A 21,967-nucleotide genomic window follows, 5' to 3' on the forward strand; every position below is an offset into this window, starting at 1 on the left:
GGTTGGTTTGTTCGTTTTTTGTAGGGAAGAAATTTGTCATCCATCAGTCCAAGGAAAATAATGAGCTTTTGATATATAAATCTTGCCATTAAGACATGTCTTTGCAAGTTATTCAGTAGGTGTTAAATTTTTGCAGCCTCTGGTAATGTTACAGAGTGTGTGGTTTATAATTTATTTGCATAATTTGCCTTGATTACTATAACTTGGCTCTGTAATTTATAATGCAGATTACTTAGTTCTCACTTCCTATCATAAATCCATGATTCCATAAACAAGTCCCTGTGACTAAGATGTATTTTGGACTCATTGTTGACTGTTATTAACTTAGTTCATGGAGATGTCTGACCTTTTGAGAGTTTTTTGATTCTACCCTTAGTTTTAGCCATTCTCTATGCTACCACCTCTGTGACCCTGGGCTCAGATTGGTGGTGATGCACTTTATTTTATCCTAGGTCAAACCCATCATACAGTCTCCTAGACATTTATATCATGCATCATCTAAACCCTCAATAACCCACCCCCCCCCCCAATAAAATGTGAACTCCTTTGAGGTCAGAGATATGTTGTTTGCTTATGTTTGAATACCCAGTGCTTACCATCATGCCTGGAACATACTAAGTCCTTATTAAATACTATTTTCATTTATTCATTCCACATGGACATAAAACTACTCTCTGTTATATTTGTTAAATCCTGTTGACAGGAAAGAAGGAAACAAACATTATGTTCTTCCATGTGCTAAGCACTGGGATTACAAACAGAAAGTCAGTCCTATTAAGAGAAGATCTTTTGGGGCAGCTAGGTGGCACAGTGGCACTGGCCCTGAAGTCAGGAGGACCTGAGTTCAAATCCAGTCTCAGACAGTTGATACTTACTAGCTGTGTGACTCTGTGCAAGTCACTTAACCCCAATTGCCTCACCAAAATAAATAAATCAAATTTAAAAAAAAGGGGGGCGGGTAGCTAGGTGGCATAGTGGATAAAGCACCGGCCCTGGATTCAGGAGGATCTGAGTTCAAATGTGGCCTCAGACACTTGACCCTTACTAGCTTGTGACCCCGGGCAAGTCACTTAACCCCCATTGCCCTACAAAAAAACAAACAAAAAAAGAGAAGACTTTTCACAAATGGGAGCTAAAAATAGAGGGGGAGGGGGAATAATGACATGGATTCATAGTTTTGGAGTATAGAAGTCAGGAGTAGATACAGGAGGGTAATTCAGGCTGGCTATCCAGTGTCCCTCCAAAAACTGTAAACCCTAGGAGGAACTCACCAATGAGAAAAGGGGGCTGGCCCCTTAGAGGAAGATTTTCTAGGGGGAGGAGACCACAGACTAAGTTGGATATTCTAAAGTAAGTCTCTGAGGAAAGCTCTAGGACAAGAAAGCACAACAGAAATGATTTTGAAGTCTGAAAGTCAGAGGTCTCAGTATGAACTCCCTATTGTTTGGTGAAGTGATATGTGATTATGAAAAAATGGCTTTTAAGTTTTTGGTTTGTTTGTCATATGCTCTGAGAATTTCAATCTATCATCATACTTTATATGAAGAAAGTAATAAATTTCTGTTGCTACTCTTGGGATGATGGGTCAAATGTTTAATTAATATTGTATGTGTTTCTGTTAGGATATTTTCCTAATATGTTGTGGTCCATGTTATATAGTTCTAAAATCATACATGAAAACTAGTATTGATTAGTATTAATTGCTTTAGACATGATTTTACTATTTGACTTTGATTTCAGGTTGCCAGTAAGTCTCTTAACATAGAGACTTTCTCTTGAATATCTTTATGCACTGTATGTCTTAATTTTTTTTTTTTTGTGAGGCAATTGGGGTTAAGTGACTTGCCCAGGGTCACGCAGCTAGTGAGTATTATGTGTCTAAGTCTGGATTTGAACTCAGGTCCTCCTGACTCCAGGGCCGGTGCTCTATCCACTGCGCCACCTAGCTGCCCCATATGCACTTGTATGTCTTACCAGAAAAAAACCAAGGTATTTTTAAATATAAATGCCATTATCCATTGGGTCAATTTGACCTTTAGAGTCAGGCGCAAAGTCATCAGTTTTTGCCTTTGGCTTCAATTAAAAATGTTTTACTTATCAATGCAACATGACATTTTGATATCATTAGAGAAAGATTCCATGAAATGAAAGAGATGTTTGATGTTCTGCCCCAACTCCCTTTCCCCAGTAGAATCATTTAACTTGATATCATCCATGTATATCAAATGGTTATGAAGAAATTTTGCTTCAGTTGCCTCTTTAATTTGGAAATCATACTTAGTTCTATTTGTGACAAATATTAATGGATTTATGTGGTTATTCTGAGCCATAATGAGCTCAAACTGTCTCTGAGAAATGCTTCATATCATTTGTGCTGTGTTAGTGTCATGTTTTAAAAGAAGAACATTTTTTCCTGTGGGTCTTAAGATACTCTGGCATTTTTTACTACCTTTTGATAATTAATATACTTTCTCTTAAACGGAATTAGATTTTGTATCAAAGAGGGAAGTTGGTAAAATGACTTACTAGTTTACTCAGATGACACTCTGAAATGCTTGAGTCAGTCATTACATATTGTATCCATTCCCTTCTACCTTCTAATTTTGCAGAGCAGCTAAAGTTTTACTCACTTCCCTTGAATGTAATATGCCATTCATTATATTCACAGAATGCAAGCTTTTTATTTTATATTTGAGACAACTGATACTTTTGTGTTGGGTTCTTTCAACTATATAGATGAACAGATGTTTTTCTACATTATCCTCCTTTGAGAATTCTCTATCTCTTCAAAACTAGCAGAGTTTCTTTACCCATTTAGTGTCATGGATCCAGATCCCTTATCAGAATGTTGTTTTTTAAGTGCATAAAATGAAATATGTAGGATTACAAAGAAAATCCTGATGTGAAATGTACTTATTCAAGCAACCAAGTTCCCATACCCAAGGTTAGAAACTAAGAACCTCTGCTTCAAAATACAATTTTTGGTGTTGAATTAACTATATTTGTCTGCTTTGATTCCTTTTGGCCTTTACTCTTTTTTCCCCTCAGGGCAATGAGGGTTAAGTGACTTGCCTAGGGTCACACAGCTAGTAAGTGTCAAGTGTCTGAGGCTGGATTTGAACTCAGGTACTCCTGAATCCAGGGCTGGTGCTTTATCCACTGTGCCACCTAGCTGCCCCTGACTCTTACTTTCAATTGTTTATTGAGAGTAACATATACTCTTTGATACACTAGCTAGCTAGGTAGTACAGTGTATATAGAGTTCTTAGACTTGGAGTCAGGAGGAAACTGATTTCAGATCTTCCTTAAAATGTTCACTAGTTGTGTGACCTTGAGCTAGTCATTTTTCTATTTAAAATAAGAGATCAACAGTAGCTACCCTTATACATGTATATTTAAATATACCTACTTTACAGGGTTGTTGTGAGGATTGAATGAGAATATATCAAACAGAGCTTTGCAAACCTTAAAGTACCATTTAAAATACTAGCAATTAGCTTATTATTACTTAAATTTTCTATATTCTACATGATTCTTATTTGTTGGCTAGAATCAAGTAATAGATTGTTCCAGTTTATTGGATGAAATTTTAAAGGAATTTGAAGTCTGTTTATACTATGGAAATTTGTCATCTGTCAGTTCCTGAAAAATACTGTGTTTTTGATGTGTCATTTTTTTCAAACTAGGCAGTACTGCATAGTGGATAGATGCCAACTTTACAATTATAAAGACCTGAAATCAAGTCCCACTTGTTAACTCACTGAACCTTTCCACTCAGTGCCTTAAGCAGCTCTCTGAGATTATAAAACTGCTTAATAGTTACTGATTTTCATTTCTTCACTCAAGTTCTTTTGCAATGACAAATCTCAGGTCAGGACCAAACACCCCAGACCCCCACCCACACATCCACATTTATCCTTTTCTCACATGGGAGGATTGTAATGAAAATGCTTGATAAATTTTATATGATATAGTATCATTCCAGAAACTGACCTCTCAACATTAGGAGGACTAGGTTAAAAAGCTTATGAGTTTTAATGTTGCAAACTATCTCTACATGTAACAGGAAAATAATAAAATACTTTTATGGAAAAAAAAAGCTTATGTTTTGTTTTATGATTCTTTTTATACATTAATTGGTAGGCTTTTTTCATTTTCTGATATGATAAACAATATTATGGAATGGTTGCCAGACCTCCCTCTCCCATTCTTGATGATCTTATATAGCCTCTTAGAGTCATTGAATAAAAGGGATATACATACACATTACCTATCCTGAATATATTTTATATAATGCATATACATTCTATACATATATGAATATGTCAACTTATTTCTTAAATTAGAGAAAAACCTTTCCGTTTTGAAGTACCACTTTTAAAAAACATTTTCACTTATGTTCACATATATGGATGAAACAGTGATGTAGCTTAAATCCATGTATAGGGTTAGGGATGCTTTGTTGCAGGGAAGGTTGTAGCATATTGGAGGTGGTGCCCCAAGTTCTCATGGTCTGGCCAAGCTCTCAATCTGGTGTTTCCTAGGACAGCTGGTGCCAATGGCACATCTGTTTAAACCAAATGTTTGAGCAATGGGTTCTAACATCCCTGGCACTGAAATCTGGCATTTGGTATTTTCAAGAATAGATTGAAAATTTCAACAAATATGGGATGGTTTTTTTTATCTTTATGTTTATGAGTGTGAAATGTTCATTTTTATTTCTCAGCATAGAATGTTTTGCATTATCTTGTTAAATCTTAACTAATCTCAGCTAAATTTTATTACTGTAAGCATATATCATGATTTTGAGGGACACCCTGAGTTATAAAAACACATTTTATATAGTAAGTGAAAGTTGACAAATCATAATGTGTTATTAGGTGTCACTACCCAATAATATTTATTGAGATCACTTTTTAACCTAAGAAAGTATTGAAATAGTACCATCAGCTTCATGCGCTTAGAAATTCTCATGGAGCCATTTCCTTAGACATTATTGTGAATATTTTATGTAAAGAGTTTTGCCATCATAGACTAGATACATTAGTTGAAGTTTGCGTGTAAAAATAAATTCTGTGTATAAAACCCTACTTAGTCCTTAGAATCTTTTTTTTTTTTGGGGGGGGGACAATGAGGGTTAAGTGACTGCCAGGGTCACACAGCTAGTAAGTGTCAAGTGTCTGAGCTGGATTTGTACTCGGGTCCTTCTGAATCCAGGGCCAGTGCTTTATCCGCTGTGCCACCTAGCTGCCCCCCTTAGAATCTTTTGAAAAATTGAGAGGGCATTCCCATTTGTGGCTCACAATAATGCTTTACCCATCGTAGCAGTTATTTTTATTGAAGAAAGTCATAGTTAAATGATGGCCAGTCTTGTCTTGAAATGGTTGCTTTCATAATTTTATATTTGTTTATGATAAATCTCTCTATCTGAATATGTATCCATGAAAAGAACTGTTGCAAGACTGTATTTCTACATATGTATTTCATGTCAGTTTGTAGAACTTTTAAGTGTCTTTGAATTACACTTGCATAAAAACAGCAAGCCTTTGAAAGTGGCAAAATACAAATAATTTGGTAAAGCTTATAAAATGCTTCTTGAAATCCCTTTAACCCATTTGTTTGTTAATATGTAGTCACAACTATTTCTTAATATCCAGCCAGATCTTGGATTCTTTGAACCTAGCTGTTGTGGAAGCAAGTGTTGTCTCTAGCTTTTTTTTTGTTCTTCCCATACTGGAGAGCATTTTATTTGGGGAATTTTGTAGTTCTACCAATATGCATTTAATATAAAATGTTTCTAATCTCAAGTATTTTCCAGGATTAAATTATTCAGACTCTTTCCTAAATGAATTTTGGCTTTAACTGTCTAGATGAAATTATACAGTCAGGTTTCTTGATATAACTAATTTTGTTTCATAATTTGAATGTGACTAATGGTTCCTTTAAACATATTATGAAAAATTAGCACAAATATTCTTGGTATGATGATAAAGAGCTAGGAAATGGAACTAATTGGTATGAAAATGAAAAGGTGTTGATTGAGAGATCACATATACATCTTTTGGGAAGAATTTAAATAGCTCACAGAACTTAAGAATATGAAGAGACCTCAGAGGACATTTAACCTAACCCATATTTGAGTGGTAGTCTCTTTTATCACAGCCTTGACAAACAGTTATCCGGTCTCTTCTTGAACACTTCTGGTACATAGGAAACCTAGTACTCTTTGTACTTCCAGTACTCTTAGTAATCTTATTTCACTATAATTATAATGGTTAGGAAGCTTTTCCCTCATGTCTATCTGCAATATCTGCCCATCTTTCCTGGTTCTCTCCTGGGGCCCTCAGAACAGATCTAATCTCTTTTCCTTATCACTGGCCTTCAGCAATTTAGATAGGTAGGAGTGTGTAAATGTGGAAAGAAAACTGTCAGTATTCTTTTGAAGTAGCTGATTTTTCTTTGTAGTTTATAATAGGTATATAAAGATGAACTTGGGGGCTTTTAGGCTAGCCATTTTAAACTTTTTTTATCTGAAGTTTAAGAGGTCCTTGGAAAGAATAATTTGGCCTCTTTGGCCTATCCATCAACTAATTTGTTAGGGTTTAATGCATAAAATCATTTACCTCAGAGAAACTATTTTTTTCATAAAAGACTTTAAAAATGAATAATCAGAGGGGCAACTAGGTTGCACAGTGGATAAAGCACTGGCCCTGGATTCAGTAGAACCTGAGTTTAAATCCAGCCTCAGACACTTGACACTTACTAGCTGTGTGACCTTGGGCAAGTCACTTAACCCTCATTGCCCCACCAAAAAAAAAAATTAAAAAATGAATAATCATAGGGGGCTCATTATTGTATTTGGCTTTTAATTAGTTGCTTAATTGGTTAGAGCATAATGCTAACTCCAAAATCATGACTGTTTCTTTCACAGTGCACATCTTGAAAATTCTTGCTTTCCTGATGAGAGCAGATAAAACCAGTGTCAATGTATGATCACAGCAGGGGAAGGGGATGAAAATTCAAGGAGTGTCTTACATCAATAGTGATTAGTTGTTGTTCAGTCTTGCCTAACTCTTTATGGCCACATGAACCATAGAACTCCAGGCCCTTTTATCCTCCACTATCTCCTGAAGTCTCTTCAAGCTCCAGTTCATTGTTTCCTTGACACTATCTCTGCACGTCTTTCCCTTCTCCTTCTGTCTTCAGTCTTTCCTAACATTAGGGGTTTTTCCAATGAGTCCTCTCTTTTCATTAAGTGGCCAAAGTATTTAAGCTTCAATAGTTGCCTTTCCAAAGAAATAGCCTGAATTCTCTAAATATTGATTGATTTGATCTCCTTGTTGTCCAGGGGACTCTCTAAAGTCTTCTCCAATATAAAAATTTGAAAGCATCAATTTTGTGGTGCTTCTTTCCTTATAGTCCAAGTCTCACAGCTGTATGTTGCTACTGGAAAAAACCATAGCTTTGACTATATAGACATTTGTTGGCAAGGTGATATCTCTGCTTTTTAGTATGCTGTCTAGATTTGCCATAGCTTTCCTTCCAAGGAGCAAGTCTCTTTTAATTTCATGACTGCAGTTGTCATTGGCAATGATCTTTGAGCCCCAAAGTATAAAATCTGACATCGCTGCCATTTCTTCTCCCTCTGTTTCTCTCTTTGCCAGGAAGGGAATCCAGTTGTCATGATCTTTAGTTTTTTTTTTTTTTAATGTAAGCTTCAAGCTAGTTTTCATATTCTTCTTTTACCCCTCAATAAGAAGCTTATTAATTCTTCTTCACTTTCTGCCACAAGAGTGACTATTGTCTGCATATCTGAGATGTTGATAATTCTTCCGGCAACCTTAACATCCCGGACGTTGATTTTTCAGCCTGGCATTTTCAGTTGATATACTTACATATAAGTTAAAAATGTGATATATTGTACAGCTTTGTCATCCTCCTTTCCCAAACTCAAAGCAATCAGTGGTTCCATGTTTGATTCTATTACTTCTAAGATGATTTGGTAACTCTCATTTCTTTGAGTACTTACCACATTTTCTTCTGATCCACACAAGCTCAGAGGCTTTAGCGTAGTCAATGAAGCAGAGAAGTAGATGTTTTTCTGGAATTTCCTTGATTTCTCCATAATCCAGTGAATGGTGGCAATTTGGTCTCCGGTTTTGTTTGGATGCTGAAGTGGCCTTAGGAACTGGGCATTTCCTTGCCCCAAGCAGTCAGCAGTCCCGCAGTGCAACATCCCACTACTCAGAGTCCCGAGGCGAGACTCCCTGCTCTCTCAACGATGAGGCTGAAGATGAAGACAATGAGGTTGCCTCATCTCCAAAATAAAGACAGTAGAAAAGCTAAATTTTACAAAAAAAAAAAAATAAAATAAAATTTTAACTAGCTCAGTTAGACATCCATTGCCTCCACTAGCCTTATTGTTAGCAGTGCCAAGGCCCATTTGGCTTCATTCTTTAGGATGTCTACTTCTAGATCAGGATCTACCATGTTTATTGGTGATGCTAAGAGCTTTTTCCTAGAATTCTTCTGTCTATTCTTGCCAACTCTTTTTTTTTTTTTTTTGTGAGGCAATTGGGGTTAAGTGACTTGCCCAGGGTCACACAGCTAGTAAGTGTTAAGTGTCCGAGGCCGGATTTGAACTCAGGTACTCCTGACTCCAGGGCGGTGCTTTATCCACTGCGCCACCTAGCTGCCCCTTTGCCAACTCTTTTTAATCTCTTGTGCTTATATTAGGTCCTTACGATTTTTGTCATTCATCATGCCCATTTTTGCATGAAACGTTTCACGATATCACTTAATTTTCTTGAAGAGATTTCTTGTCTTTTCCATTCTCTGGTTTTCTTCCATTTTTTTGGGTTGCTCTTCCTTCTCTCTCCTCGCTAGTCTCTGGAATTCTGCATTCAGTTGGGCAAATATTTTTCCTTTCTCCTGCCTTTTGCCTTCCTTTTCTCAGCTATCTGTAAAGCCTCAATCAGACAGCCATTTTGCTTTTTGATCATCTTTTTCTTTGGGATTTTGTTGTTGCTTCTGCTGCCTCTTTATAATATTGTGAACTCTGTCCATAGTCCTTCAATGCACTACAGATGTAATCCCTTAAACATTATTCATCACTCTATTTTCCTACTTCATAAGCAATATTATTTGAGTCATATTACATGGTCTGATGGTATTTATGGAGTCTTCTTCAAGTCGTGAAGGATAAGGCTTTTGTTCAGAGTTCATTGAGGACAAATTTATTCATATTTATAGGGTCTTCTTTATAAAGCTTAATGTAATTTCCTCACTGATTAATCATATAGGAAGATACTATAGAATGACATTATTGTGGAGAATGGAGACAATTTTACATTCAGTAAGAAACCATAATTACTTTTAAATTAATGAAAAATTCGAGCTAGTTTGAATTTTTTAAAGACCATGCTATATGAGGATTGGTCAAAAGAACTGGAGATAATCAGCATAAAGAAGAAAAGGGTATGGGGGTGGAGTGAGGGAAGTGCTAGGTATCTTCAAGTAGTAAAGGGCTTTTTGTGATGTTATGTGGTGGAGGGATTAGACCTGTTCTACATGAGAGGTGAAAGTTGCAAAAAAGGACAGTTTGGGCCTGATGTAAGGGGGGGAAAATCCCATTAGAGTTATCCAAAGATGTAAGAAGCTGCTTCTGAGAATTTTGCATTGTGTGAGAGAGAGTTTGCTTAAAGAATATAACTCAAAGATACATGCTGAGTATAACTTTCTGTGGTCTTCCTTGTCCCCTTTAAAGATGGTGCAAATGAACTGCATTGACCTAGGGTTTTGTCAGATCTCAGAAATTATCATCTGGGTTTTTGAGTCTTTAAAGGGACATCGGGACCTGTCCTTCTGGAAAGAGCAGGATAGGCATGTTACATATCTATATGGCAATCAGTAATTGCCCCAAGCTGTGATATCCCTTGGGGAATTAATTGTTCCCCCTTCCCTGGTACTCTTCAACCAGAGACTGGATGACAATCTTTTGATGGTGTCCTAGTGAGTATTCCTTTTTTGGGGGGTGTGAGTTGGACTAAATTGATGCCCTTCCAACTTTGAAATTCCATGATTTTATGATTCTTCCATGGTTTGAAGGCTGAATGATATAATTGTTTCCTATAGATAAAAGTATATTAGTTGTGAGGGGACTTAAAATTGTATTATTGGAGAGAGTAGGGTTCATGGCTCTATGGATGAGGTTGTAGAACCACTGAAGTCAGAGCTAAAGATTTAGGCAAAGGAACTCCATGAACCGTGACTGAGGAGCAGTGTCTTTTACTTGGAAAAAAAAACATTTTTTTGAGAAGGAAAATATCATGAAAATATTTAAATTCGATTTCATTTTGTTTTGAGTAAAGGACAATACAGTAAGTTTTCCTATGACTATAAGTTTCTGGAGGCAAGCAATTCATATCTTGAACACCCTTATGTTTAAGAGGGACACACACACAAAGTGGTAATAAATGACAAACATGGAAACAGATGTCCTCTGCTGTGCATGATGTCTGGTGGTCTTTGAACACTTACGTTTTTCTCAGAAAAAATGCCACATATTTTCACATTCCTTCCTAAAACCTACAGTATGAAGATGCCAGCCATTTAATTAAATGTTTTAAGCTATCATTAGTTCACATAAATCTTGGTACGATGATACCCAGCACCTTATTTCTTCTTAGTAGTGCAGTAAATATATCTTTCCCTTGGTAATCTTTTATTTGAAACTTGAATGTCTATGAATGAATATCAGATGTTATTTTAAATATGTAATAGTTAAATAGATTATATTTATGTGTATAATAATTGATTAAATTTATATATCTTTCTACCAGGGAGATAAAAAGTATATAGTATATATGTAACCAAATGGTCCATTCAGATAGAGAAGTTAATACTTTTTACATTTTACATAGGGAAAAAAGACAGCCATTTACTTACTGTGAGTTAGGACAAAAACTTTTTAAAAAGCTATTCAAAGATTTCTTTTAAGTTGATCTCTTTTCAGCTGTTACTAGCTTGTATTCTTCATTCCTTGCATATGAGTATTATTTTTGTTTAGGATAGCAGACCCCTTCAGTCATTAGCCTATTTCTTGTGGGGTTAAATTAAAACTGTGGTCCACACATCAAAACTTGGGTTCTCTGAATGACCTTAAGGCTAGGATTGAAAATTCAGTCCTTTCCGTCCCTTAGCAGCAACTGATGAAAATCTTAACAAATTTTGAAAACTGACTAGAGTTCTATATAACGCAAGACTTTGGTAATGTTGAATTTTAATTAAAAAAGAGCAGTATATTACAATTAAAACTATTTAAGCTTTCAAATCTTCCCCCTCCATAAATTTGTGGCATTTTGCTTCTGAGGTTATTAAACTTAAAAATACACTCAGACTATTTGGACACCTGGTATTTTAGAAAATTAAATAGCTAAAAATATGGCATGTTTTAATGGCAACTAGCACCGGTAATACAAATACTTTCTAGGAAAGATACTTCTATGAAAGATCACAATTTTGGGAATTTAAAAATGCGAAAGAGAATTTATAGCAAGAGAAACATGTTATGGTTTATATCTTAAAATGAATAATGCTTCTACCCAGGATGCATGAATAAATGCCGGGTTTTCCCAAAATGTTTTGGATCAAAGGTAATGCTTTTAGAACTTTTAGTAATCATGCTTGACTTTAAAAACAAAGAAAATATATTGCCATTAAGAAACTACATGCTGGTCAGCTATCTTCCGCTTGAGGAAAGCAAATCATAAATCATTAACATCCAGACAGTAAATCTTAGAAATCATATGATTTTGAGAGTAACAAAAAAATAATTGTAGGGAGGAAAAGAAATCTTTCAAACTAACCTTTTAGAAAATCGGTATGTATTCAGTAAGTATGACTACTAAAACAATGTATTTGGATGTTTTATAAAAGAATTGTTTTTAAATTTTCTAATGCTTATATTTTCCAAACTAGGATTTTAAGAGTGGACTCTAGGGCATTACTATAATTCCTATGAATTTAGCAAATGTAAAACATGTGGATCGGACTGTGAAACAATCTTTTGAAATAATCACTCCCTACAGAAGTTTTAGGTAAGATTTGAAATTTTTTAATGTTTTAGTGCTTTGGGCAAATTTAAGTTTATACATTTTAAGCTCTTGGTGTTGAATTTAAAGTAGACTAAATTATTTGTGGTGACTGGTTTCTTTTCTATATTTTCTGGTAAATAAAAGTTTTACACAATAGTTATAGAAAATCAACAAGTCTAAAAAAAATGTAACTCACCAATTTTGTGTTAGGGCAGCAGAATGGTGCAAGATAGAGTGTTGGACCTGGAGTGAGGAAGACTTGAGGTCAAAAGTGGCCTCAGATACTAATTCCATTTATGAACCTGGACAGGTTACTTAACCTTGTTTGCCTCAGTTTCCTCATGTGTAAAATGAGTTGGAGAAGGAAATGGAAAACCATTATTTTTGTTAAGAAAACTGCAAGTGGGGTAACAGTTGGGTGACTTTAACAACTACAGTTTTGTGTTAGTTTTAACTTCCTCTCTTACTGTACATATGATTAGACTTAGAAAGACAATTTTTTTTTTTCTGTCAGCAGATGCATAAATGATTCCCTCTACAGACACAAGTCCATATAGAAATTAACAGAAAGGGAATAGAAGGGGAGAAGAGCTCATTTATTTCTTCAAGGTTTACTCCTTACCATTCAGTGCTATGACTTCTCTCTGTCTTTCTAAATCCTAGTGTTCCTACAGGACCTATATGTAATGTTATCTGGGAAGCCTTCCCAGACAAGTCTTTTTCTGTAGAGTTTTCACCTTCAAGAGCTTCTGTAGCATTGTTGTCCTAAACATTTTATCTCATTGCAGGAAGTTGGTCACAAGTGATGATGATTTTTATTTATTTTTTTGTGGGGCAGGTTGGGGGTGGGACAAATTATAAAACTGTTAATGTGGTGTGATCTAAGGAGAGTTTCCACAATGCCAGATCCTAAAATATTTCAATAAGCATATTTTGCTGCTCAGTTTTGTCCTTGCATTATTCTCTGCTTCATAAAAACATTATTCACAAATAAGATTTTAAGGACTTTGAAGCCAAAGAATGTATTCCCTGTATAGTCTTACATAATCCTACTCATAAACCAGATACCCAGTTGATAATTGTTGAACTTAATTCATAAAATTTATTTATTGCAGGTCACCTGCACCCATAGTGTAAGTTTTTAAGGCCTAAAGAAATTGTAATAGGTAATAGGCCCCACTGATTATAAATAAATCCCTTCGAAGGGATTTTATAATATAATTGTTTTGGAGATTTTTGTTACCCTCTTTAAAGTTATTATTCTATTTATAGCAAGAAACCAAGGTCATTGCCTCACAAATGGAGAATTTAGTCTCTGCAATTTGGAGGTGGTAGCTGGAGAAAAGATACAGCATTTTAGTCATGCATCTACAAATGCCAGCCACAACCACAAATTAAGTATAGGCTTATGACCACCTGTTCCTGTGTAGGATCAGATATCTGCATAGGACTCAAATTTATGAGTATCTTGGCAATTGTAAGTTACCCATCTTAAAAAAAAAAAAAGCTAGCCCCCTAAAGTAGTGGTTTATTTCCAGGGATGGTATAGCATTTATTAGACTTCTGTGAATTGTCTTACATTTTAATATAGCATATATTTTGAGAAGACTAAAGATTTTATAAACCTTTAGAGAGGTAATATAAACTACGTTGTGGCACATTGGATATCAGGTCCCTTTTTTTTTTTTTTTTTTTTGCTGTGGGGCAATGAGGGTTAAGTGACTTGCCCAGGGTCACACAGCTAGTAAGTGCCAAGTGTCTGAGGCCGGATTTGAACTCAGGTCCTCCCGAATCCAGAGTTGGTGCTTTATCCACTGCGCCATCTAACTGCCCCTCAGGTCACATTTTTAATGTACTTTGCTATTAGGTTTGCTGAGTGGACAAAACTAAAGTAAAGCATTAGAATTATATCTGTGAATTATCTCATGATTTGATTAATCCCTAGTATTTACATAGTGGGTTAAGATTTATAAAACACTTTGCATCTTATCCTCACTACAAGCCCGTTATGACTGCTGTTTTACGGATAAGGAAAGTGGGGTGGAGAGAGGTTATGTGACTTCCCCAGGGTTACACAATTAGTAAATAATTAAGGCAGTATTAAAACTCAGGTTTTTCTTGTTCGAAGTTCACTGTTCTAATGACTGTACTACCTGGCTGCCATTGATGATTTCCTAAATCCATTATGGAGAACTATCATTTCCAGAAACTCTGGTAGTTTTTCAACTTCCTCAAATCCATCTGACCCTTAGTTCATTTTTAGTTTTTAACTCTTAAATTCCCCAGTTCTTATGTGCAAATGCACACATTATTAGCTTTAGTTTAAGGCCAAACTGCATGGATAGCAGTTGCTTTGTGAATTGAGGATCAAGTTACAGACCTGAAACTTCTCCAACCCTTTTTTTTTTTTTTTTTTTTGAGTATTCTTTATCTACGCTTGGGAAGTTTTTCAGTCTTTCATCTGAGACTGTGAAGTAATAAGAGTAGCAGTGTGATTAGGGAAGATTTTTTATGATTATTTGCTTTCAAAATACCTAAAGCCAAAAGCGTAGAAAGGAAAATGACCCTTAATTAATTTTGAGAAATAAAATTACCTATTTCCAATGATTTCAACAAAAAATGGATTAAAAAGAACCCTCTATCACTCTTAAATTTGTATGTAGGGCATATTTTTAAACCATGATCCATCTTTGGATGCAATGACTATGCAAACCATACCCTCTGCTTAATTGGCCTTAACAATGGAGGATCAATAAGACAGAAAAGTCAATTGTTTCAGCTTTACAGCAGAGGTCGGAAAAAGAGAAGCAAGAGTGGATTGAAAGCCGTGCAGCAATCGATAGCAGAAACTCTCCTCGGATTATGAAGTAGCTGAGAAGATTTGGTTCAATGAGTCAAACAAGAACTGTGCTGATTGTAAAGCACCAGACCCTGACTGGGCCATCATCAATCTCTGTGTTGTCATTTGTAAGAAGTGTGCAGGTAATTAATGATGAGCGTTGCAGCTGATAGAGGGGGGAGTGGGATGTGTGCATCCAGCAACCCTTTGTTCTACACATGTCAAGTTCTCTAGCTGAAGATGATGAAGATGATGACAACGATGATCGTAAACCTCATTGGACATGGCTTATTGGGATGTGAAGCACCGAATGTAATGGGTATTCACATTTCTTACCCAGCTAGTCCATATGTGGATTTTTATTAAATGATAATTTCAAAGCATCAGACTTTATTTTTCTTGATTATAGGCATGTTTTTTAAGCCTTATGCAGCAAATTTTTTGTCCTTCTCTGCCTCTAAAAGGGGAAAACTATGTTAGAAAAATTTTAAGATGCCTAGGGGATGTATATATTTTAAGCTTATGTTTACTAATTTCATAAACTTATAAAATCAAAGAATCTCAAAGTTAGAAGGGTAACCTTTATGGGGCCTTTAAGTCTAACTTATAACTGGACAGTAGTCCCCTTTTGACAACAGTTCAGGTGGGTTGTGAAACCCCTTCTTAAAGAGCCATAATTATAGAGAAGTCACTATCACTTTTGAAAGCTCATTCTACCTTTAGACAATTCAAATTATTAGGAATTTTTTTTAAAATTAAGACAAAGTCTACCTCTTTGTGATGCCTATACATTTCTCTTAGTTCTGTCCATAGCAACCAAGCAAAAGCGTACTCCCTCTTCCACATGTCACTCCTTAAGATACTTGAAAATAGAGTTCATGTAACCTAAGTATTTTCTTCAGGCTAAAATTCCACTATCATCTACTGAACTTATTTGGCATGTTTTTAAATCTTGTCACCAACCTCATTACCACCATAGACAAGTTCAAGCATGATGCTATAGTTACTAAAATACGGAATTCAGGACTGAACACAATACTACTTATGCTGCTTGACCAGTATAGAGTATGTTCAGAAGCCTTCAGGCAGGCCTCACCCACTTTGAACACTTCATAAAGATGTTGTATCATGCGAAAAATAAGCAATAGAATGATGAATTACCTTCCTGTAGCCTTGACGAGCTGAGCAAAAGGCTAATCGTCATCTCTGTTGCTTTTCCTTTGGGCGATGAAAATGACAAGAGAAATGCACTTGTCTTAGAAGGGTAGGGTTAAAATATTAGTGGCTATAACAAGGATTGAATCTACTCTTCTGGCTACTTTTGGAACTCCCTCTTCTTGACTTGCCATTATCGTTACAGTTTTTTTTTTAAAACCTCTTTAGCATGACATTTTAAAGCTCTCCACAAATGGCTCAATATGCCTCTCCCACCTCATTTAATGTTATTCCCTTTTGTGTACACTCAATATTTCTGGCCAACCTAAGTTTACTGCCTGTTCTGCAAACTTGACATTTGTCTGTCTCCAATTTCCTTGAATTTGTGCTGGCCTTCTCCCATGCCTGGAATATCATTGTCTTAATCTCAGCATTTTAGAATCTCTTTTCTTTTTGTCATCTCATATGCTTTCTGCTTTGTAAACTTTCTTCAAAGTGTTTTTCCTCCTCTTAAATTTATTAAATTATTTTGTAAATTTTATCTCCCCCCATCCTTTCACCTATCACCCTGCTTCCTTGAATAAAATATTACCCATGTGTACCTCAAAACTTTCCTAGTAGAATGAAAAGTTCCTTAAAGAAAAGGACTATTTTTTAAAAATAAAAACAAAACCCACCTTTTTCCTAGTGCCTCTAATGATACCTCACACATTGTAGGCTTAGTAAACATTTCTTGATTTGAATTGGTTTTGTAAAATACTATTGGCAAGAAATGGTATTTTTTTTCTTTAAAGGACCACTTTAAACAAATATGTGTGTGTGTGTGTGTGTGTGTGTGTGTGTGTGTGTGTGTGTATGTGTTGAAAACTTTTATTAAAACTTATTTTTTATTATTCAGGACAACACAGATCTTTAGGACCAAAAGATTCAAAAGTTCGCAGTCTAAAAATGGACGCCAGGCATTTGGAGCAAGGAACTCATTGAGGTATGATTCACAAATGTATTTTGACCTAAAACAACAAAGGAAAGTGGCTAGGGGACCATGAAATACCCATATAAAGGAGTTAGATGATGGGCATCAAATGTTTTTGAAAAATCCTAACCATTTATAAAAACTAATATAGCCCTTAAAGATGGGTTTAAAGATATTATATAATACAATACAGTATTTAATATGATATAGTATGATAGAAGCTATTATAATTATTGTAATATAAAAATGACAGCATATATCAATACACATATATACAAATACATATTTTTCTAAAAAAACCTTCTGTAGCATTAAATATTTTTATAGTAAATATAATCATGAATAGTGCTGGAAAGGGCCTTAGAAACCCTAGTTCTAACCCTACTATCTATTTCAACCTCTTCATTTTATATGAAGAAACAGGTCCAGAGTCCTTCAGTGAGTTTTCCAAGGTGATACACCCTGTTCTACCACAAGAACAAGGTAGAACTTGGGTTCAAACCCAGTTTCTTGGACTTTGATTGAGCATTCTTCCATTGGCCCAGGTTGACTTGCTTTCTCTTTGAATTGGATTAAAGGGGGCAAAAAATCCCTGAATTGTGGATACATTTAAGAATTGGCAAGAACATAAATAACAAAATGAGAAGCTAAAATTAGTTTTCTTATAGAACAAAGTCTAGTATTTTGCTCTTCACAGGAATTTCACCACCCGAAAGCACCTTACTGGTTCATAGTCCCAGCCTGTAGTAAAAGGTAATCTCAACAATATACCCAAGAATCATCCAGTGTTTGCTTTATAGACCTTCAGTGAGGGACAGCCCACTGCCTCTTGAGGCAGACCATCCCACTTTGGGTTATCTTTAATTATTAAGGAGTTTCTCCTTATATCAAGCTTAAATTCTTCTCTCTACAACTTCTACCCATAGTTTTGCCCTTTGGTGCCAAATGGTACAAGTCTAATTTCTCTTCCAGTTGACAATCTTTAATAATATAGATATCTTTTATCCCCCACAAGTCTTCTCTTTTCAAGGTTTAACCTTCCCAGTTCTTTAAGTTGATCCTCATATGGTTATGAATAGCCATTCCCCAATCCATGGGCATCCACTATGAACCACTGATTTGCTACAACAAAAAGTGCTTCTATAAATAATTTGGTGTATATAGAAACTTTTTGTCTTTGACTTATGTATGGAATAGGCTTGCCTAGTAACCAGATATTTAAGTCAAAGAATATGGACATTGGAATTTAATTTTTTAAAGCAAAATCCCTAATTGCAGACTATTTGGATTGTTAAGAGTTTCAATTGTTTGTGTGCCTGTTTTTCCAAAGCTTCTCCAATGTCAACTCTTGCCAGCAGTCACCAATAACTACTCATTTTCTCCTCTTCCTCCAGCTCTTATTGGTTGATCTTTCAATTTTTTGGCCTATATTGTCTTTCCTCAGATGGAAAATAATTGTTTTTTTCCTTCCATAGAGCCTACTGTGTGTTCCTTAGCTACAGATATTCAGCAACATTTATTTCATTATTACTACTGTACTCAAAGGCCATTTTTTTAATACCACAATTAGATTTCATTAATTCCCAGGTACATAAATAAGAAGAAAAGTTATATTTGCCATGATCATTAAATTATGAATATTATGATATAGTAAACAATAATAATAACAACAAGAACAACAGCAACAAACAACAACAACAATAATAATAATAGTGTTTTTTTCTTTAAAACAATATGGGAAACAATCATGCTGTACTTAAAATTGAATGACCTGCCTTTAACAGTCCTATATTATGCGACAAGAGGGTGAATGTTTACATGTTTTAGCACTCATTTTAGGTAGTAAACTGGTTTTTTAATTCTCGTTTGTTTTTTCTCATCTCATAGTTTTCTTTCTTCTCAGTCCACCAAAAACAAAAACTGATGCAGTTCCCTGACCCCTATAGCAAAACTAAATTCTGAAAACTATATTTTTTGTGATCACATTTCTGTATGTCTAATATTTTTTCTTTCAGCTTTTTATTGTCATTGGAAACCAAAGGGCAAATGACTTTTGGGCTGGAAACCTTCAAAAAGATAAAGAATTGCACATAGATGCTCCAGTAGAAGAAAGAAAACTTTTTATTACTCAGAAATATAAAGAAGGACGATTCAGAAAAACCTTTTTAGCCTTTCTTACCAAAGAAGAATTAAATAAGGTATGATAATGGTAATTGGGAAGATATCTTTCAAATTTCCCTTTACAGATGTGTCAGTGGTAAAGGAAAGGAAATAATTTATGACTGTATCTTGGGGGTATAACTATGAATTTAATTTTATTATGTGATTTTCTGATGAAATAACCAAGTATAGTGGTACTTACTTTATTCAGCATTATAGGGAATGAACTGTTCTTTATAACAATATAACTGTTCAACTCTTTATGACCCCATTTGGGGTTTTCTTGGCAGTGATACTGGAGGAAACTGAGACAAATAGGGTTAAGTGACTTGCCCAGGGCCACACAGCTAGTCTGAGATCAGATTTGAGGTCACCAAGATGAGTCATCCTGACTCCAGGCTTGACACTCTATCGACTGTGCCATCCAGCTGTTAAGGCTAAAATTCTAGCTAGTCTGTCTAAAATATCTAATAAGTGGTCGCCAATAAATTATAAGCTTTAGCAAGAGTTACACTTCTAAGCGTTTATTAAGGACAATAAGAATTTGGTAAAGAGAAAGAGAAAGGCCTACATTCATCTATCTATTAAAGGGAGAGCGCATTTCTAGCTCTGCTCTCCGCCAGAGTCCACAGGAAAGAGAACCCCAGTCAGAGCACCAGGCTCCCCCTTCTTGCTCCCACAAGCAAACGTCACTTCCTGAAGCCAAAGAAAAGACTCATGGTCATGCCCTCAAAGACCTTCACCTCATGGCGAGCTTTTCTACAGTATGTCTCCAGCAGGTGGCGTCATTCCAGTTGTTAACAGCTGTCTAATATGTTTAGGTAGAATTGCCCATTTTAACATTTGCATTTTATCTTATTTTCATTGGCACTCTGTTCCATCCATTTTATCACATTTTCATCAATACTCCTTTCCATCTAAAAATATGGGATTTGTGTGTGTATATGTGTGTGTGTGTGTGTGTGTGTGTGTATGTATGTATTTTTTTTTTTAATTTGAGACAGATAAGGACCCTCCCTTTTCTCCCCATGGAAAGATTCACTCTAAGGCGCTTGAAAAGTATTTGGAGGAAGCTCCAATTAGCTGTCTCCAGGGACTGCCCAGCTTTTCCCTAGCACCACATGCATATTTTTGTTGTTGATGCTATTTTTTCCTCTCTTCATATGTCAAAGGAGGTTTACTATCCATGAAGATTATATTTTGGGTGGTTAAAAATTTATTTTGATCATGCTGGGTACACTATCTCAGAATCTCAGGGAATCTAATATTTCTCAAGATGTTCTGCATATTTTAGATTCTTTAAAAAATTCACACATTTTCAGGCCAGAGATGTACTTGTAGCAATCTAAGGTTAATTAATCCACCCACCACTACTTTTAGCTACTTAGTTATTTGGAAAAACTAGCGTTTTTATAGTTTTAAATTCCATCAATTTAATTTTTAACCATTAAATTCTTACTGTTTATTAAGGAATTTTGAGTATAAATAATAAATACCAGAATCATATTATATTTATCTTACCAGTCTGTCAGGACTAGGAATACTAGATATATGAAAAATAAATTTATTTATATGTATAAATATATAACATATGAAAAATAAATTACTACTTTTTTAACTGCCTTTTGCCTTAGGCCTTGTAAAAAAGTAGTGCCTTAAAAACCTGTATAATAAAGCTACATGACAAACCTTAAACTTATAATAGTTCCAAGCATAAATACCAGATAAAGAAAATGACTAAAGAATTAACAAGTCCATAAACAAATGGACTGTTCTTCAGGGTTTTGGTTGTTGGCTTTTTTGTTTGTTGTTTCATTGTTTTGGGTTTTTTTTTTGCGTGTAAAAGTAGAAGTCATTATATGCCAAGTATATAAAAAGCTAAATTCATTTGTCAATTGTGTTCAATTATCAGGTAACTCCTAAAGTTCTCATTGATTAATTTGCAATTTGTTTAGTTTATTATTTGCCATTGGAAATATGAGATTCATGTATCATGTTATAAAGCTAACATGAAGTGAATTGTATTGTGGGAATAACAGTTTTTTATAACATATGGAAATTAATTATCAATTACAGTTCACCTTTTATTAGATGCTTATTTTTATAGTATATGTACAATAGTGCTCTGAACCCTTTTTGACATTCTTGCTTCTACATCATCATTCTTTGTCATTGTATAATTCACTCTATTCTTATTTCTATGGTGATGCCATTCATTTTTGTCTTTTCTGTCTTTATTCCATTATTTACTGTTTTGTACCCATATAGTCAGTTTAAAAAAGGGAAATTTGAAATTTCCTCTCCAACTTGTGTCTTAGGCAATGTCCTTTAAGGCTAACTTTCCAATGATGATATAATTCAAACAGGAGCAGACTGTGAAACAGGCTGCTATCTCTGTTTAAACTGGTGTTTTGCAAAAGTTTTAGAGGTAATGCTGTTCATTTTCACCATAACAGTGGAAAGAAGGCTACAATAATAACCTAGGGAAAAGAAAGGAGGTCAATTAATTTAGGCCTTCCTTGATCCACTCTATATAGAATTATATCCTTTTTCTACTTAAAATGTTTTCAAGCCTTAGAGCATCAATCATATGCATATTTTGGAAGAAAAAACTTTTCAAGTAATTATATTTGGGGGATTATTTTTTATTTAAACATTGTGATTTTTGAGGTAGAGAGTTATTAATTGAAATCTAACAGTAGTTCTTTTTTGCACATTATAATTTATATGGGAAAAGAATGCCTT

At 35.0% G+C, this 21,967-nt stretch overlaps 1 protein-coding gene across 1 annotated transcript in view; it reads left to right on the forward strand.

Annotated features, from left to right (window-relative positions):
- The window catches only part of ARAP2 (ArfGAP with RhoGAP domain, ankyrin repeat and PH domain 2), a 234,808-nt gene that overhangs the window by 110,255 nt on the left and 102,586 nt on the right, over window positions 1-21,967 (forward strand). The window contains 8 exon segments of the mRNA XM_043971650.1: window positions 11,980-12,098; window positions 14,541-14,547; window positions 14,883-14,918; window positions 14,920-14,949; window positions 14,951-15,077; window positions 16,988-17,046; window positions 17,048-17,074; window positions 19,078-19,260. Of these exon segments, the coding sequence (XP_043827585.1) occupies window positions 11,980-12,098; window positions 14,541-14,547; window positions 14,883-14,918; window positions 14,920-14,949; window positions 14,951-15,077; window positions 16,988-17,046; window positions 17,048-17,074; window positions 19,078-19,260 (588 nt within the window).

Source organism: Dromiciops gliroides, chromosome 6, assembly GCF_019393635.1.
Source record: "Dromiciops gliroides isolate mDroGli1 chromosome 6, mDroGli1.pri, whole genome shotgun sequence".
In the NCBI taxonomy this organism is placed as follows: domain Eukaryota; kingdom Metazoa; phylum Chordata; class Mammalia; order Microbiotheria; family Microbiotheriidae; genus Dromiciops; species Dromiciops gliroides.